We start from the raw sequence: 18,426 nt of genomic DNA, 5'->3' as shown, positions 1-18,426 counted from the left end.
TTCCACTAGGTATGACGATGGAAAGGAAATTAAATATTCCATAATACGGGATAAGTAACGGGTATGTTTTTTTGCAGCCAGAAGTGCTGATATCCGTGCTTAAAGTTCTTCGTTTGTACTTATTTCAGTCAGTTCCTCTTGTTTTATGACATTCGTTTCTTCTTCTTCATGTCACCATATGGGTTAATTATCCACGGTGGTATTACCATAGTCAAAACATCCTCAAACCTAGTTTCAAAATCTGAATAGAGGGCATTTAAATGTTGAACGTAGGTTGAAACGTCGTCTTCCTGCCAGTTTGTCTGTGACAAATTGGGGAACTGGGAAAATTAGCCCCGTCCAATATTTTGCTTCATTAGTTTAACTCTGGCAAGAAACGCTGATAAGATGGACTTTGTTTTAATCAAATTTAGACTGTCGCCTTGTAACTGCAAATTAACCATATTAAATTTTGTAAACAAATCTGTTAAATAGGCGATGTCTGTTTTCCACTTCATTAAATTGTCCTTTAAAATTTTATCTTTAGTATCCAGAAACTCTAAAATAGTCTCAAAAAGTGCAAAAAATCTTGTCAAACATAAGCCTTTCGACAGCCAGCGTACTTCAGTGTGAAGGAGTAATTGATGAAAGTGTTCGTCATTTTCTTCACACAACTGCGCAAATAACCGCGTATTCAACGCGTTGCTTCGGATTCGGTTTACTGCATCAATGACTAATTGAAGAGATTCATGTAATCTAACACTCAAATTTTTAGCAACTAAATGTTGTCGATGGATGACACAATGTATTGCTAACACCCCTGGCACATTTTGTTTTAAATAGCTTATAAATCCACGATAACGTCCAACCATGGCAGGTGCTCCATCTGTAGCTACTGACATTATATTTGATAAAGGGATTGCTTTTTCAATGAAGTAATCAGGTACTATCTATCTATAATAAGTAAATAGGTACTATCAGTGTATGTTGAGATCCACTATCGTGGACCCCCTTTTTCATTTCATGGACCCCCATTTTTTTTTCTCTGACGTAGACCCCTTGCAGGTTGTCATAGACCCCTTGGGGTCGATATAGACCACTTTGGGAATCACTGATTTAGATTAAAAGAGTATTATAGTTCAATAAAATTGCTGGTATATATTCGTACATGATTATCAGTTTTGCGACATCCATTTGTTTTATCAAATCGGTGTAGATTACATTTCTAGTTGTATATCTGTTCAGAGCGTATAACCCATTTTGATTAGTATCGGTTTGGCGCATGGGTGCGGCGGCCATGTCAAAATGACGTCATTATTATCTACTCGTCTATTTTTGCCCATGAAGGGATAATTCACAGAAGTGTGATCTATGCTATTTACTTACCAACGTCCGTAAATAAAAACCTAAAAAACATTAATCCCTGGGGTTAATTTTTTATTTATTTATGTCACGCCTATTAAGGCTTTTACATACATATATATAAAAAATATTGACGAAATTATCCATGAAAATAGTGCATAAAACGACTATTTAAAACAATTGCAGATAAATAAATATAAAGTCAAAATATCACTCAACTTGATCTACACAGCATGCACACACAAAACATCAAAATTCCAAAATATTTTTTTCTGTTTCAGTTGACAAAATTATTATATGTTAATCAAATCAAATTAAATACCTTTATTAAAATTTTCCCCTACTTGATGAAAAACTTCAATAAGGTATGCTTATATATTGAAATTGATGTACTAAATATATCAACAACATCGTAGTATTTGTTTCCTAGCTGTTGAATCCGTCGCATAGGAGTGTGATATTGGGACGTTGATATAGAATTGCTACAATAATATGGTAGGTACTGTCTTGTAACCGGTTGTAGTAAGAAATAGGATCTAAAGAAAACACCACGCTTTATATTCAAATCTAAAACTTAACCACAGAATCATTAAAATGTAGGTTCCGACCGCAATTTGAGAATTATGAAACTTTAAATATACTATATTATATTATGAAACAAGAAAAATGGCTTATTATACATTTGTCTGGTTAAATGTGTGTTTTTTTTCAATATCATTAATTTTAATTAAACATTTTTATATGTAAATACGAATGTTAGAGGGAGCGCGCTAATATTAAAAATCGATAATGATTAAGGCGAAGCTTAATGCTAAATCACTATTTTGATTAACCTTTATAAAGAATTGGTATACATTATGAATACCAAGAAATATGCTTTAGATAAATTGAAGGTTTTCCTATCGTTTCGCTTGAGTAGAATACAAATAAAAAAATTAATTACTCAATAAAAAATATAAATGTAAACTACTAAATAAAATATTTTTTCAATAGAAATTTATGAACGCGTAAAGGAAACAACTTAAAAAAAATACAGTATTATAGCTAAGATTATCTGTGACAGTTTCACTTGATTAACTTTTTTGTTTTTTTATAAAATTATTTACAAAATAAATAAAAAACGGTTTTTTGCTTGAAATCGAACGTTTCTAGATTCCGTTTTTCAAGCGATTTTAATGCCTATTACCTACAATATAAGGTATACCAAGAATATACACATTTTTGGCTTGTAGTTTCCTCTTAAGCGAAAATGAAGAAAATAGGGTGGAACGGATTATTGATCCGTCAATCCTGGACACCCTAATCCCTAGATTCCTAACCACCCCTCATACCTTTTTCATTTTCAAAACTTTTTCTGCTTCCTTTCCTTGAAAAAATTCTTCACACATCGTCTCCAAGGATGTCATAGGTCCTTCGGAACATTTTTTTCCTCAGGGCCTCCTGTGTACTCTAGGATTAATGCGATGCACTACGTCGTGTAATATTTTAAATCGAGCCGCTATCAATAACAGCCCTTACGTAGATGGCGATAAGGTTTAAATTCCCGCTTAACACCATCCGCCTGTTTTGATTTATGCAAGAAAAAAACATGGCCAAAAAGTGCCTTTTATTTTATTTTGAGGATGTTCAGGCATAAATATTTAAATTTTTTTCGATAATTTTATAGATAAATTAATTTTCCACACTATACAATAAAATTATAACCGAAAATGGGTTCGTAAGTAGGAGATTTTGATCTTTAAAGCAGTTTTCATAGGCCTTATACATTATTTTTTTCTGGGCTTATAAAATGACTTATCTAAAAAATACTCGATTATTTCAAAGGCCAAGATGTATTCTACTCGCAGTATTTAATTAAAGCATCTGAAACATTTCTAGGCGACCAAATTTTCAAATCAAAAACACATGATTTTGCATTACTACGTAGTGCATCGCCTTAGTGTAAATAACTAAAAGGTCCATCCTAGTAGAACCCCGATTACTGGGATAAGGTCTAAAAACCGGGATATGTAACCCTGTATCGGAGTTAACGTTCGTGACTCTGTTCCTGTAACGTATCGTAGTTGTATAGGATATAGGATAGAATACTGGGCCCCTAATCTCCAGTATTCTAACGAGGAAAGGATCTGGTAGTATATTGAATAGTCGTAGATTCTTATACACGGACGCTGTTTAATTCGGAATATAATAAACTGACAATACAAGTAACAAGTTGGCCAAAGGCCGTCTAGCGAAAGAGTGCTCTCTTCGCGACCCGACAATGTAACCGGAGGCGGTTGGTAGCGTTCGGTTATGTTCGGTAGAACCCGAACCTACCCGAACCTTTTAAATCAGCAAATACTACAGTTCCCGACATCGTTCCCCAGTGTCAACCAATCTGATAACTATTGCAGGTCGTGTTTCTCTGGAAGTACTCCCTGAACGATGGATTCGCCACACTCCATACGCTATACATTTTGTGAGACAATGACATGTCTACGATGCTTCCCTGTTTGTTTGTTTTTAAACGTCCAACTATTTACATTGTTGATTTATTTTTTATCAGGTGACCAACGACATAAACGACCTAGACAAAGACGAGGTGAACATCATCTCTGGCGCGCTGGAGATGCGGAAGAAGACGGTTCTGGAGATCATGACCAAGATCGAGGATGTCTTCATGCTGGACTACGAGGCCGTTCTCGACTTCGAGACCGTCTCCGAGATCATGAAATCTGGTGAGTTCATCCTTATAGTTGATAATGCTGTAGGATTCATTATTTATTATATTATCAATATCGTTCTGGCAACAGCGCTACCGTGCTCGGAAAATCGGTATGAAATTGTCGGTAATTGCGCCTATCAATCCTGAGCTAGATAGACCCCCAGGGCGACTGTCCAGATAAAATTTTAAAGATCCCAACTCCTTTCTCTTCTTTCTTTTGACGTTCGTATTTAAAAAAATATATATTATTTTATTTGGTGTAACGCCCAGCTGGTATTTTATGTGGATTATAAGGACAGAATATACCTAGTGAGATTTCGAAAATTATACACATTGTTTTTAAAGCGTTGAATAACATTTAAGGCGATGCACTACGTCGTGTATTATTTTGAATCGAGCCGCCATCAATAACACTCCTTACGTAGATGGCGATAAGGTTTAAATTCCCGCTTAACACCATCCAGCTGTTTTGATTTAGGCAAGAAAAAAACATGGCCAAAAAGTGCCTTTTATTTTATTTTGTGGATGTTCAGGCATAAATATTTAAATGTTTTCCGATCATCTTATAAATAACTTTTTTTGCCACATTATACCATAAAACCATAACCGAAAATGGGTTCGTAAGTAGGAGATTTTGAACTTTAAAGCAGTTTTCATAGGCCTTATACATTATTTTTTTCTGGGCTTATAAAAAGACTTATCTAAAAAATACTCGATCATTTCAAAGGCCAAGATGTATTCTACTCGCAGTATTTAATTAAAGCATCTGAAACATTTATAGGCGACTAAATTTTCAAACCAAAAACACATGATTTTGCATTACTACGTATGGCATCGCCTTAAATACAAATTTCGTGCAACCGCGCCTAAAAATTGAAACAACGGTGTAAATGGGTGGGTTGGGTGAATGTTTTGGGGGAGGGGGGGTTGAGTTATCTTCATTACAGGTAGGTACCAAAACTGGGTCACCCGCCCTCATTTATTTCCCGATACCGTAGGTACCTACATAATATGGTCATATAGCAGCGCGTAGGTAACACGTCAAGCAAGGCAAATAATTCAATTATATTTCAGTCATCATCATAAATAATCGTTATAATAACGTCTACTGGGTGAAGTCTTCGTGTTAATTATGGTTTTTGACAAAAATACCATTTATTTTCAAGTCATACATCGTCCTCATCACGAACGCTTCATGCTACCATAAATAAATATTTGATTCTTTTGCCATTCACTTTATGTTAAATCATTATATCATATAAAGTAGTTAACAATAATATTCAATGCCCAGAGTTGCTAAATAATATTCAATTCAATGTACCTGCGCGTTCAACACGCTCTTGTGTCCTGTTCAGGGTGGAACAATGCAAAAGGCATTCTTGCTTGAACAGACTATGCAATAATTACAATAGCGCATTATCCAAGGTGGATATTTTCAGTTGCGAACTTTCCAAATACAAGGGGTCCATAAAATAATACTTCTCTGATGGTTTGTGAATAATGTTATGTCTCTATTGTTTATATTTATTATTATGATTTGATTTATATCTACAACCTCTCTCCATGGCTATAAATGTTTTATTTTGAAAATTTTTCGTTTTATACAATCTTTCGTTTTGTATAAATTTTTGAATTCATATTCCTTTCTTACAAATTTAATTTACTTATTCTTTATTATGCCTCGGGCGTTCCCGACTTTTTATACCATTCACTACTGTTACTTACATTGTTACTTTAGAAAATCTATACTATATCGATTTTAATTCGACTCAGTGTGTCATTCCTTATCGCAAATAAATTACTCAATAAAAAATTTAAATGCAAACTACTAAAAAAAATTTTTTTCAATAGAAATTTATGAACGCGTAAAGGAAACAACTTTAAAAAAATACAGTATTATAGTTAACATTATCTGTGACAGTTTCACTTGATCAACTTTTTTGCTTTCTAGTTAAATTATTTACAAAATAAATAAAGACCAGTTTTTTTCTTGAAATCGAACGTTTCTAGACTCTGTTTGTCAAGCGATTTTAATGCCTATTACCTACAATATAAGGTATACCAAGAATATACACATGTTTGGCTTGTAGCTTCCTCTTCAACCTCACAACATATTCCAATTGGGGGTGCTATAGTCCCACAGGCTTCGGAAATTTAGACATATTGATGCCAAACGTCACTGAGAAATAGCAATTTGTCAATCGGTGCAGGTCATATTTTAGGGATTTTTTTTAATTAACGGGTCGTGCAATCATAGTTGACCTAAATAACACACGTTCTTAGGTTAATTGATGGATATAATTATTGAGGCGAAACGTCAGTGAGAAACAGCCATAATTTGTCAGTTTGTATAGCTCAAACTTGCAGGAATTATCTGTCCAGTGGGGTGAATAGAGCCTTATTTTTTTGACCAGTCTGTATTTAGTTACGTTGCTTATGTAAGCCACCCGACCCCACCTTAACACGGCCCATAAAACCAAAATGCGTAGCCTAATTTTCTAGGAGTGCAGTCACCTGCAGAAATGGCTGAACGCCAATAACGATTTCGATCAATGTGTCAGAATAATACTGTTACCTAAATAAACCCAGTAAACTTTTTTTGTTTTTTGTATAAGGCAATTCATCATAAAAAGAGTGCTTTGCACAAATTTTTTTACTATTATTTATTTAATTTATTTATTTATTTAATATCAACGGTATAAATATACCATATTATGGGTAAGTAACATGTAGCCAGTAGCGAGGACAGTGATAAGTGGCAACTTAATTAGTTAATTTTATGTCACTGTCCGCGTGAGGACAGGCTATGGGACAGTGGTAAGTGGTAACTAAGCTGTTAACTCAATTTTAAGTCACTTGTCGCGTGTAAACAGTGCGTTTAGTGGTAAGTGGTCATTTTTTAAAGACAGTTATCACTTACTACTGTCCTAAACGTTATCCTCTGTAAACCGGGCATCAATCACTGAAGAGATCAACTGATAGAAATGTGTCGTGAAGTAAGCTCAATTTTTCCTTACTTAGAAGTAGACTGAAATTAATCAAACCTTTTTAAATACATGTATTTGAATTTCATTTTTTTTCGGTTTTGAATGCAAATTTTGGAAGCGGAAATCAACCCACTTCCCGCCATCCGATCGATCGGTAGTTAGACTCGTTGTCGATGACAATGCATTCTATCAACTATTGCAATTGGTGTCGATCACGTACACACACATATCTCTGAAATCGGATGACATTACAGCAGTGAATATACGTAATAAATGTCGGTCCTACCGTATCGGGATCTGGCCTAGTTATTAGCGCGGCTGACTCCAGTCCCTGGGGAGGAAGGTTCAATCCTCGTTCAAACCAAAACAAAATTAAATATTTTATAGTAAAAAAAACACGGCTTGATGTTACGATGACAGTGCGTTCTTTCATATTTTGGTAGCAATCACGCACACATACGCGCATTTCGCTCAAATCGGACACTATAACAGTCAATGTACGAAATAAATGTCGGTCCTATCCGATCGGCATTTGGCGAGGTTGGTCGACTTCAGTTCCTGGGCAGGGAGATTCAATGCTAAATCAAACAAAAAAAAGTTTTAGAAGACATTTTTAGATAGGTATATTGTAGTAAAACAAAAATTATGGGTTGATTTTTTAAAATATCGATATCTTTACTTGAACCGATATCAATATCATTGGCGTGTCGGGAATCTAGTAATCAAAAGGTCTTATGTGAATTGGCGAAATCTGTTATTCTGACTCTTGGAATTATTGTGTCTTGTCTTTCTCGGGAATTTGTTAATATGTTGTAATAGTTATATTCCACAAGGTTCCCACTTGGGTCCACTCTTGTTCAACATTTATAGTAATAGTATCTGAAATCCCTAGCTTTATACAGAGGTTTTTTTAAAATCAGATGTAGATACTAATGTTCCTATTATTTTGAACTAGTTGACGTGTACCCGGTGTTGCTCGGGGACTTATAAATGGTTTGTAGAAATTTAAATTTCGAGGTTGTGTGGGCTTTTTACGATATACAATTACGTAGTACATTGTAAGTCACTAGATATAAGTCTTAGATGTAAGTCACTAGTTTTAAGTCAGTAGTTCTAGTATTAATTATTTAATTAATATATTTGTACAGCGCCTTGAGGTGATTATTCACGAAAACGGCTCTATATAAATTAGCCAAATGCTTGTTTATTTCTTTTCCGATTTTATGTCCGGGTTAAATCTTCCCCATAGGAAAAACTAAACCCTTCCACACACTTTTCCACAAATGATCATCTAGTTAATCCACATTCTGCAAGTGCATTATATAAGCATAATAAATACAAAACAATACAAGAACAACATGTCAACTCTCCAGAGATCAAATGGAAAAATAATTCACCGACTCCAGATATTTTCATATCAGAGGGTTCGGCTCGGTAGAACTCCTAACTGGACCTATAAATCATACTGATTCCTCAACATAAATATTTAAAAAATCTTTCATTATCCTACATGTATTCAAAATGACCGACTTTTGCATCTTTATATATAATTTTTTTGATAGATCTAATACGCCTAAATTTTGAATGAGAGAGCTAGGTATAATGCCTATAGCCGAAATAACAAATGGTAATATTTTTATTGTTTGAGAATGCCAAATTCTTTTTATCTCATTTCCTAAATCTTATTCTTATTTTTTCATTAAAAGATTTTTGAATATTACAGGAATTTGGAATAGCGACATCAATGATAGAAGTTATTTTTTTAATTTTGTCATGTAAAACTATATCGGGTCTATTATGACTAATCGTTCGGTCTGTTAGTATAGTTTTATCATAATATATTTTATAAAATTCGTTTTTATTATTATTATGGTAATACTTTAATATGAAGTTTTTCTATCGTGTTGCTTTTCAGAAATATTTTTAATCTGTTCATATTAAAAAGCAGCTGACTGTACTTGCTTACATTATTTATTATAATGAGTTAGTATACGTGCCAAATCAATACATCGGTGTGTGTACTGCCTTCTGACCCCTAAGTTAACTCCCCGCAAGGCAGGCTGAGTTTATTGCGTGTCGTAAAGTTGATTTTTACGTTAATTTACTGAAAAACCATTTTAAAGTTCGTTCACGGCTTGATAAAAAATATTTAAAGTTTTGGTGGGCGCACAGTGCTTCGTTTCATACAAGCTAGACGGTAAAAACACATCAGTCAAGTATTTGTAACTCGCTTGTGGGGTGTAGTTTAATTATGTGATAAGCAATATACTAACAAATCTTAACGAAACATGAAACAGAACAAGACACAGAAAATAAACACTGTCTTTCCAGGACAATAATAATAATAATATTTGGATGATTTTTTTAGCGTCATTTTTGTGCAAAATCACCTCAAGGGCGCTGTACAAGTACATAATACATTTCTATGTTATAACTAACTGTATATGGAGATAATATACAGTACAATACTTAGCTGGTAGGTCACTTGAGATTAACACTTAATTCACATCAACTAATTGTTTATTAGCGAAATTTAGATACAGGATTTAGGACATAATTGGATTTAACTGGACTTTCTCTCAGGAATGGTATATTTAATTTAAGGGTACGACAGCTTAAAAAGGTAAGTTTTTAGTTTAGACCTGAATTCTGTTGGACTTGTTATGGATCTTAGTTCCGGAGGGAGTTTATTCCAAGCCTTCGGCCCAGATACTCCGAAAGCGCGATCACCAAACATAGAATTTGGCTTGCGCTTAGGTTCTATCAGTCTGCCTACAGCTGATGATGTTGCTGATCTAAGATTTGACTGCCTCAGACCAGAGGTTCAGAGATGTAGGGTGGGGCCATTTCATTGATGGATTTAAACACCATCCAGCACAGTTTGTACTGGATTCTTTCAGGGCACTTGAGACAGTGAAGGTTACGAAGGTGTTCTGAAATGTGAGACCCCGGTTATGAGCCGTGCTGCTGCATTAAACACAGATTGAAGTTTGTCAATTTGATATTTTGGAAGGCTGGCATAAATGCCGTTGCTGTAATCGAGACGTGAGACTACGTAAGAGTTGATATTTAACCTAGAGAGAAATTAAAGAATTGTTTTTTAACCTAGATAGTTAGTCTGTAACTTTTTAAGGTTAAACACCACCATCATTGGAAACTATCATTAATAGACCAGTTAGACAAGCGTACAAAATATAAAAACTCCGACAATAAACACAAGCTCTGGACAAAGACACCACGAATACCAGGCAATAAAAGCATTCACCAATCTTTCAGTCGATATAAAAAAAGATAGAAACAAAAAACATTTCAGATACAAAATTAGAATATAGATTAAATTACTAGAAAGGCATTGTTACAAAAATTTTATAACTTGAAATACCTTTGAAAACACACATTATACAGGTTATCCGGGGGTAAAGTGCGCTAACTTTGGGGGGGGGGGGTGATTCTACATGATGGTAAAAGTAAAAAAGAAAAATAACGTTTTGAATACAATCGTACGTTTGAATACAATCATACCTTATAATAAATACCGTTTATTTTTTTATTTACCGCCTTTATTATTGAAATTTATTTTATTTTATATCAGTTTTATTTTATTCTTTTTTATATTCTTTTTGTTGAGTATTATTAAATTGTAAAATGTGGGCCAGAGCACAGGTAAAGCACCCAATGAGGCCCACAGTGATCAGCACGGGTAAAGCACGTAATGAGGCCCACAGTAATCAGCACGGGTAAAGCACTTAGGACCGGTTTTTTCGGAAAATTTGAACAATTTTTAGTGATCAGGAGAGAGGCACGAAATGAAAGAAAGTTGTGAAGGTCACATGTGTTTTATTGATGAATCAGGTAGCCGTGACGAGAGTTGACGCTGGACAGAAGAATACACCGGATGCTGGCTGATGATGGCAGGTCAAGCGCGGGTCAGTGAGTCGACGCCGGGCGCTGGTGACCGGGACTCGATGGAGGTCAGGCACTGGTGAAGAACGTAGGTCTTCAGGCACTCCAGTGCTGACGAGACGGCCGAAGGTGCGGCAGACCTTGTAGGCGGTCGAACGGGAACGGCGTGACCAGTGAGGATGCAGCGTGTCCTCGTGGTGGTCATGGTAGCGTGGAAGAAGCGCTGGTCAGAGACACTGGAACCAGGGCGCTTGTAATCCGAGCAGCGCTTGCCAGGAACGGCGATCTGGACAAGGCGCTAAGATGATGTCCCGGTGGAGTCCGTGATGGTACGGGCGAAACCGGGTACGTTGTCTTTCGCGCTAGTAAGAAGAGCGCGGGCGATCACTCGTTGAGCCTCGTAGACTGACGGCTGGTTGGTAACTAACTGACTGAATGACTCGCTGCGTCGGGCTTATTTATACTACTCGGCCGACGGCGGCAGTAGGTAGGTGGATGGCAACTAAATCCTAGGCACTCGCACAGACTGGATGTTTCAGGAACCTTCGATAGCGTGGCAATTATGCATAGGCGGCAGACTCGTTCCTTCTGGCGAGTTCTCGTAATGTGTAAGACTGATAGCGCGATAGTATTGTCGCGAGTAGATACTTGAAACAGGTAGGTTGCTTTGTTTTGATTTCGGCAGCGAGTACGTACCTAAGTAGGTCGAGCGGTTTATTATTAATTATTTAATCTGGATTATTCTCGACGCCACAGACACCCCCTTCCCAGCAGCTTTGCTGAGGGCTGCGATAGAAGAAATAGCTCGGAGACGAACGTCTTTTAAATTGTGACACTTCATAAAAAATTTTTTGCAAAACACATGTTCACAACACAGGCTGAAGATACACTCAGATAACCATGGTGGCACTATTATCCGCGCTTGTGCGGAGATGGTCTGGAGCGTGATGCTCCGTGGTGCCTTAACTGATCACCCATTTTAAGACGGGGTTACCGGTGAGTCGGGGTAACACTATCACGTCAGGCTGCAGAATTACGTCAGGCTGCAGATCACGTCGGGCTGTTCAAATCACGTCGGGCTGCAGAATTATTCAGAAGGTTGCGTGTTCAAATCACGTCGGGGTCACCACTTTGGGGATCAATGGTGAAGGCACGGAATGAAAGAAGGGGTAGAGGTCACATGTGTTTATTGAGTCAGTTGCCGTGACGAGGAGATGAGGTAGGACAGAAGAATACACCGGATGCCGGCTGATGATGGCAGGTCAAGCGCGGGTCAGTGAGTCGACTCCGGGCGCTAGGTGACCGGGACTCGATGGAGGTCAGGCACTGGTGAAGAACGTAGGTCTTCAGGCACTTCAGATACTATTACTACAGTAATAGTATCTGAAATCCCTAGCTTTATAAGGAGTTTTTTTTTAAATCAGATGTAGACACTAATTTTCCTTTTATATTGAACTAGTTGACGTGTACCCGGTGTTGCTCGGGGACTTATAAATGGTTTGTCGAAATTTAAGTTTCGAGGTTGTGAGGGCTTTTTAAGATATACAATTACGTAGTACATTGTAAGTCACTAGATATAAGTCTTAGATGCAAGTCAGTAGTTTTAAGTCAGTAGTTCTAGTATTAATTATTTAGTTAGTATATTTGTACAGCACCCTTGAGGTTATTATTCACGAAAACGGCGCTATATAAATTAGTAATTAAATATTATTTTCCGATTTTATGTCCGGGTTAAATCTTCCCCATATGAAAAACTAAACCCTTCCACACACTTTTCCACAAATGATCATCTAGTCAATCAACATTATGCAAGTGCATTATAAAAGCAAAATAAATACAAAACAATACAAGAACAACACGTCAAATCAGCAGAGATCAAATGGGAAAACAATTCACCGACCAGATATTTTCATATCAGAGGGTTCGGCTCGGTAGAACTTCTAACAGGGCCTATAAATCCTACTGATCCCTCAACATAAATATTTAAAAAATCTTTCGTTTTCCTACATGTATTCAAAATGACCGACTTTTGCATCTTTATATATAATTTTTTTGATAGATCTAATACGCCTAAATTTTGAATGAGAGAGCTAGGTATAATGCCAGTAGCCGAAATAACAAATGGTAATATTTTTATAGTCTGAGAATGCCAAATTCTTTTTATCTCATTTCCTAAATCTTATTATTCTTATTTTTTCATTAAAAGATTTTTGAATATTACAGGAATTTGGAATAGCGACATCAATGATATAAGTTTTTTTTTTTTAATTTTGTCATGTAAAACTATATCGGGTCTATTATGACTAATCGTTCGCTCTGTTAGTATAGTTTTATCATAATATATTTTATAAAATTCGTTTTTATTATTATTATGGTAATACTTTAATATGAAGATTTTCTATCGTGTTGATTTTCACGAATATTTTTAATCTGTTCATATTGAAATGCAGCTGACTGTACTTGCTTACATTATATATTATAATGAGTTAGTATATGTGCCAAATCAATACATCGGTGTGTGTACTACCTTCTGACCCCTAAGTTAACTCCCCGCAAGGCAGGCTGAGTTTATTGCGTGTCGTAAAGTTGATTTTTACGTTAATTTACTGAAAAACCATTTTAAAGTTCGTTCACGGCTTGATAAAAAATATTTAAAGTTTTGGTGGGCGCACAGTGCTTCGTTTCATACAAGCTAGACGGTAAAAACACATCAGTCAAGTATTTGTAACTCGCTTGTGGGGTGTAGTTTAATTATGTGATAAGCAATATACTAACAAATCTTAACGAAACATGAAACAGAACAAGACACAGAAAATAAACACTGTCTTACCAGGACAATAATAATAATAATATTTGGATGATTTTTTTAGCGTCATTTTTGTGCAAAATCACCTCAAGGGCGCTGTACAAGTACATAATACATTTCTATGTTATAACTAACTGTATATGGAGATAATATACAGTACAATACTTAGCTGGTAGGTCACTTGAGATTAACACTTAATTCACATCAACTAATTGTTTATTAGCGAAATTTAGATACAGGATTTAGGACATAATTGGATTTAACTGGACTTTCTCTCAGGAATGGTATATTTAATTTAAGGGTATGACAGCTTAAAAAGATAAGTTTTTAGTTTAGACCTGAATTCTGTTGGACTTGTTATGGATCTTAGTTCCGGAGGGAGTTTATTCCAAGCCTTCAGCCCAGATACTCCGAAAGCGCGATCACCAAACTTAGTATTTGGCTTGCGCTTAGGTTCCATCAGTCTGCCTACAGCTGATGATGTTGCTGATCTAAGAGTTGACTGCCTCAGACCAGTGTTTTCCGGGACGCATAGTTCAGAGATGTAGGGTGGGGCCATTTCATTGATGGATTTAAACACCATCCAGCACAGTTTGTACTGGATTCTTTCAGGGCACTTGAGCCAGTGAAGGTTAAGAAGGTGTGCTGAAATGTGCGAATATTTTGAAACCGCGCTTATGAGCCGTGCTGCTGCATTAAACACTGATTGAAGTTTGTCAATTTGATATTTTGGAAGGCTGGCATAAATGCCGTTGCAGTAATCGAGACGTGAGACTACGTAAGAGTTGATATTTAACCTAGAGAGAAATTAAATTGTTTTTTAACCTAGATAGTTAGTCTGTAACTTTTTAAGGTTAAACCCCACCATCATTGGAAACTATCATTTATAGACCAGTTAGACAAGCGTACAAAACATAAAAGCTCCGACAGTAAACACAAGCTCTGGACAAAGACACCACGAATACCATGCAATAAAAGCATTCACCAATCTTTCAGTCGATACAAAAAAAGATAGAAACAAAAAACATTTCAGATACAAAATTAGAATATAGATTAAATTACTAGAAAGGCATTGTTACAAAAATTTTATAACTTGAAATACCATTACAAAACACACATTATACAGGTTATCCGGGGGTAAAGTGCGCTAACTTTGGGGGGGGGGGGGGGGGTGATGATTCTACATGATGGTAAAAGTAAAAAATAAAAATAACATTTTGAATACAATCGTACGTTTGAATACAATCATACCTTATAATAAATACCGGTTATTTTTTTATTTGCCGCCTTTATTATTGAAATTTATTTTATTTTATATCAGTTTTATTTTATTCTTTTTTATGTTCTTTTTGTTGAGTATTATTAAATTGTAAAATGTGGGCCAGAGCACGGGTAAAGCACCCAGTGAGGCCCACAGTACTCAGCACGGGTAAAGCACGTAATGAGGCCCACAGTAATCAGCACGGGTAAAGCACCCAGTGAGGCCCACAGTACTCAGCACGGGTAAAGAACCCAATGAGGCCCACAGTAAACAGCACGAGTAAAGCACCCAGTCCAGTAAGGCCCACAGTACACAGCACAGGTAATAAACCCAATGAGGCCCACAGTAATCAGGACGGGTAAAGCACCCAGTGAGGCCTACAGTAATCAGCAAGGGTAAAGCACCCAGTGAAGCCCACATTATCAAATTATATTTTTAAATTTGTAAAGTTATTTTATCTAATCTTAATAATAAAAATTCAGCATGCATATGTGCTCGCAAAACTCGAAAAGTAGCCGACCGATATCGCTGAAAATTTCAAAGTTTGTTCTTATTAGTGCCAGGAGTGTTTAGAGAGTGGTTTTAATGGTAAAAGAAGTCGGGGACGCCCGATAAATACTTAACGCAATATCTCTGCAGCTGAATGAGATACGGAGTGGAATTAAAGTCGATGTAATGTATTTTTTAAACAGTAACAATGTGGTATACAGTAGTAAATGGTGGAAAAAGTCGGAGACCCCCGATAAATACATCAGCAATAGCGAAGCATTGTGCGGTCCACTCATAGACATATGAATATTAGTAGATCTGCCCTAAGTGATTAAAAGCGTATTATCCCCACTCCCCATACCGGTTCCATTGGAGCCGGCTGTGCTCGCGTATGGCCTCAAGTGAAATTTGAAAACGTGACGTCATCATTCTTGTGCGAACTATGGTCGAGGCATCATCGGTTCATTTTACGAAATAACACGGCAAAATGTTGACTTGTACTATGAAAACTTGTAAAAATAGATGTGAAAAAGAGAATAAACCCAATTGTCGTATTACATTCCATATATAAGCATTATTTTACTTTATTTTAAGCATATTCACATCGTATAATATGGATCAGTTGTAGAAACATATACTATCACATCGAGATACGTCTGGACGCGAAACACAAAGCTGGTTGGTTGCTGGGAAGTAAATTATGAACATTTATAAAAGTGTCTTAACTAAATACGTAAACGAAATATTCGACTCTGAAAATAGAAGAAATTTATTTTGCCGAATTTGGACTTCGCAAATTTGTTCATAACGTGGCGAGTAATTTGCGCTCCCATGTAAAAATGTCTATTCATTCAAAATCAGATTTTACTTTTAAGAACTAAATGGTGATATTATAATGCGAGATGCCTATATACTAGAGGTGGGCAAAATTGATTGAATTAATTCCATGAATTAATTCAATCTTGTAACACAATCGATCTTATTCTCATTTTCAAAAGGAATTGAATCTTAATTCCTTATCGTTGGCATTTTTTTCTAAACATTTTACAATTAAATTATTTCATGACAATAAGGTAATAATTAATAATGATGTGCACTTTAAATGATTTAAATATTATAGTGTTTCATAGAAATCTAATTAAATATTATTACGGTACTATGGCGGCGCGCCGCGAAGTTTATATGCACTGTGCCCTGTCGCACTAAATCGCGTATCTAGTATTCCGCGTCCCGCGCCGTAATCCAAAAGACTCTTTTCATCGAGTCCCCAGTCAAGGAATTAACGAATTTATTCCGTTTTCAGTTGTGACGTCACGCGTCGTGACACAAATCCTATGTCCCATGTACCGAGTCTGTCCGGACAAGCGCTCGCTCAATCTCAATCTCAGGGAATAAGTGAAACAGGACAGAGACAGTGACACTCGAGACAGAGTTCCCAATTCCCTATTCGTAATCGAGTCCCTTTCCTTACTAGTTACAGGTCCGTCCGCACCGTCTGCAAGAACGCAATTCATTAATGTCGCAGATAGACACAACACACTTACTAGTCAGAAGTTCCTAATTCATTGCGCTATGTCAGCTGTCAATCGGTTCGTCGTTAGTTCCCGCGTGGCTAAACCTTCGATTTAGTACCTAGTCAGGTGAAAACTTTCTACTTCGGAATCTGAATTCTAGTAAAAAAGCGAAAGTATCTCCTGTATTCTTCTCCTTTCCACATGCGAAAATAATGCAATACGCTTAGAAACAAAACGATATTTACGTTATTGTTCTTATAAGTATGTTTTTTATGTACCTGCCTACTTGTAGACGTAAAACGAGATCGGTTGACTGTCGAATTGTGGGTGATCATAACAAGTAATTTGTTTTGATTTCTGTATTTTTGTACTGAATTGTATGCCACTCAATTTCAGACGTTCAATCAGTTTTTATTTGGCGCATGGATTTAAAATTACCATTGAGGTAAGTACCTGCAAACATTAAAATAAATAAATATAATATATATGTGGTTGAAGCTTATTCCAGGTGAACCGATCGGTTAAACAAAAGTGGGATAGTAATAATATAGTTCTTATAATTGCTTTAAGAACGTTTCTCATTGCCCCTAAAATAATATATTTTTTATGTAAAGGTTATACTACGTACCTACTTTTTGTAGTAAATATATAGATAGTTTTACGAAGAAAGATAATAATAATTTTTATTCTGGGATTCAGTTTGCCAGCAAAAATTTTCTATGCAAAAAAAGAAAAATCGAGTGGGACTTTTTATTTTTGGTATCGTTTAATGATGTTTTACCTTCGTTTTTTATAGGAAAAGGCAACATATTGAATAGCCAAGATGTCTTCCAGAAAAAGGATCGAACTTTGGTGTTACTTTTCTGAAGTAGATGGAGGGATGCATTGCTCCACAATTTAGAAATGGGAGTTAAAAAATAAACATCCGACTATTCCTCTCCAGGTCCAGCGCCCTGCGCCTTCCGTGTCCTTTGCGGCACCCATCTCAACGATTTTATTAGTGACTTGTAAAATTACTTTTTATTTTTGTTTGTAAAATAACATATTTATTAAAAAGTTTGTAGCATGTTTATTTTGTGGAACGACATATCTTTTTTTACTAAAGTTACTCCAAAGCTCTCCTCGCTTTAAGAACTCTGTGCTATAAAGTGTAAAGCTTAAAAATACAGGTTTTCTAAGTAAAGTTATAAATGTACTTCTGCAATGTACAAAATAAATCCCTATATTTGATATTTTTTGTGTGTTTATTTAAAATGTTTTTTTCAAAACGAACAATTTATGTGAATGCGAAAAAATGGTTCATTATTGCTTTCTTTAAGTTTCCTAAATGTGAGCAATCTAGGTACAAAACCAAAATGAAGTGTCGATTGAAGGAATTAAAGGAATGAATTTAATGAATTAGTTCACTTGACCAGGTGAAT

The 18,426-nt window shown here is 35.9% G+C and overlaps 1 protein-coding gene across 1 annotated transcript in view; it reads left to right on the top strand.

The window, feature by feature from the left end:
- uex (metal transporter uex) overlaps positions 1-18,426 on the top strand; it is a 120,374-nt gene that overhangs the window by 81,078 nt on the left and 20,870 nt on the right. The window contains exon 4 of the mRNA XM_089644250.1: positions 3,887-4,058. Within this exon, the coding sequence (XP_089500376.1) occupies positions 3,887-4,058 (172 nt within the window). The remainder of the gene's footprint in view (positions 1-3,886; positions 4,059-18,426) is intronic.

Source organism: Hesperophylax consimilis, chromosome 20 (genome assembly GCF_061612785.1).
Source record: "Hesperophylax consimilis isolate HC1 chromosome 20, BYU_Hcon_1.0, whole genome shotgun sequence".
Lineage (NCBI taxonomy): Eukaryota > Metazoa > Arthropoda > Insecta > Trichoptera > Limnephilidae > Hesperophylax > Hesperophylax consimilis.
Note: the sequence above shows the minus strand (reverse complement) of the source record. Positions and strands in the feature narration are given on the sequence as shown.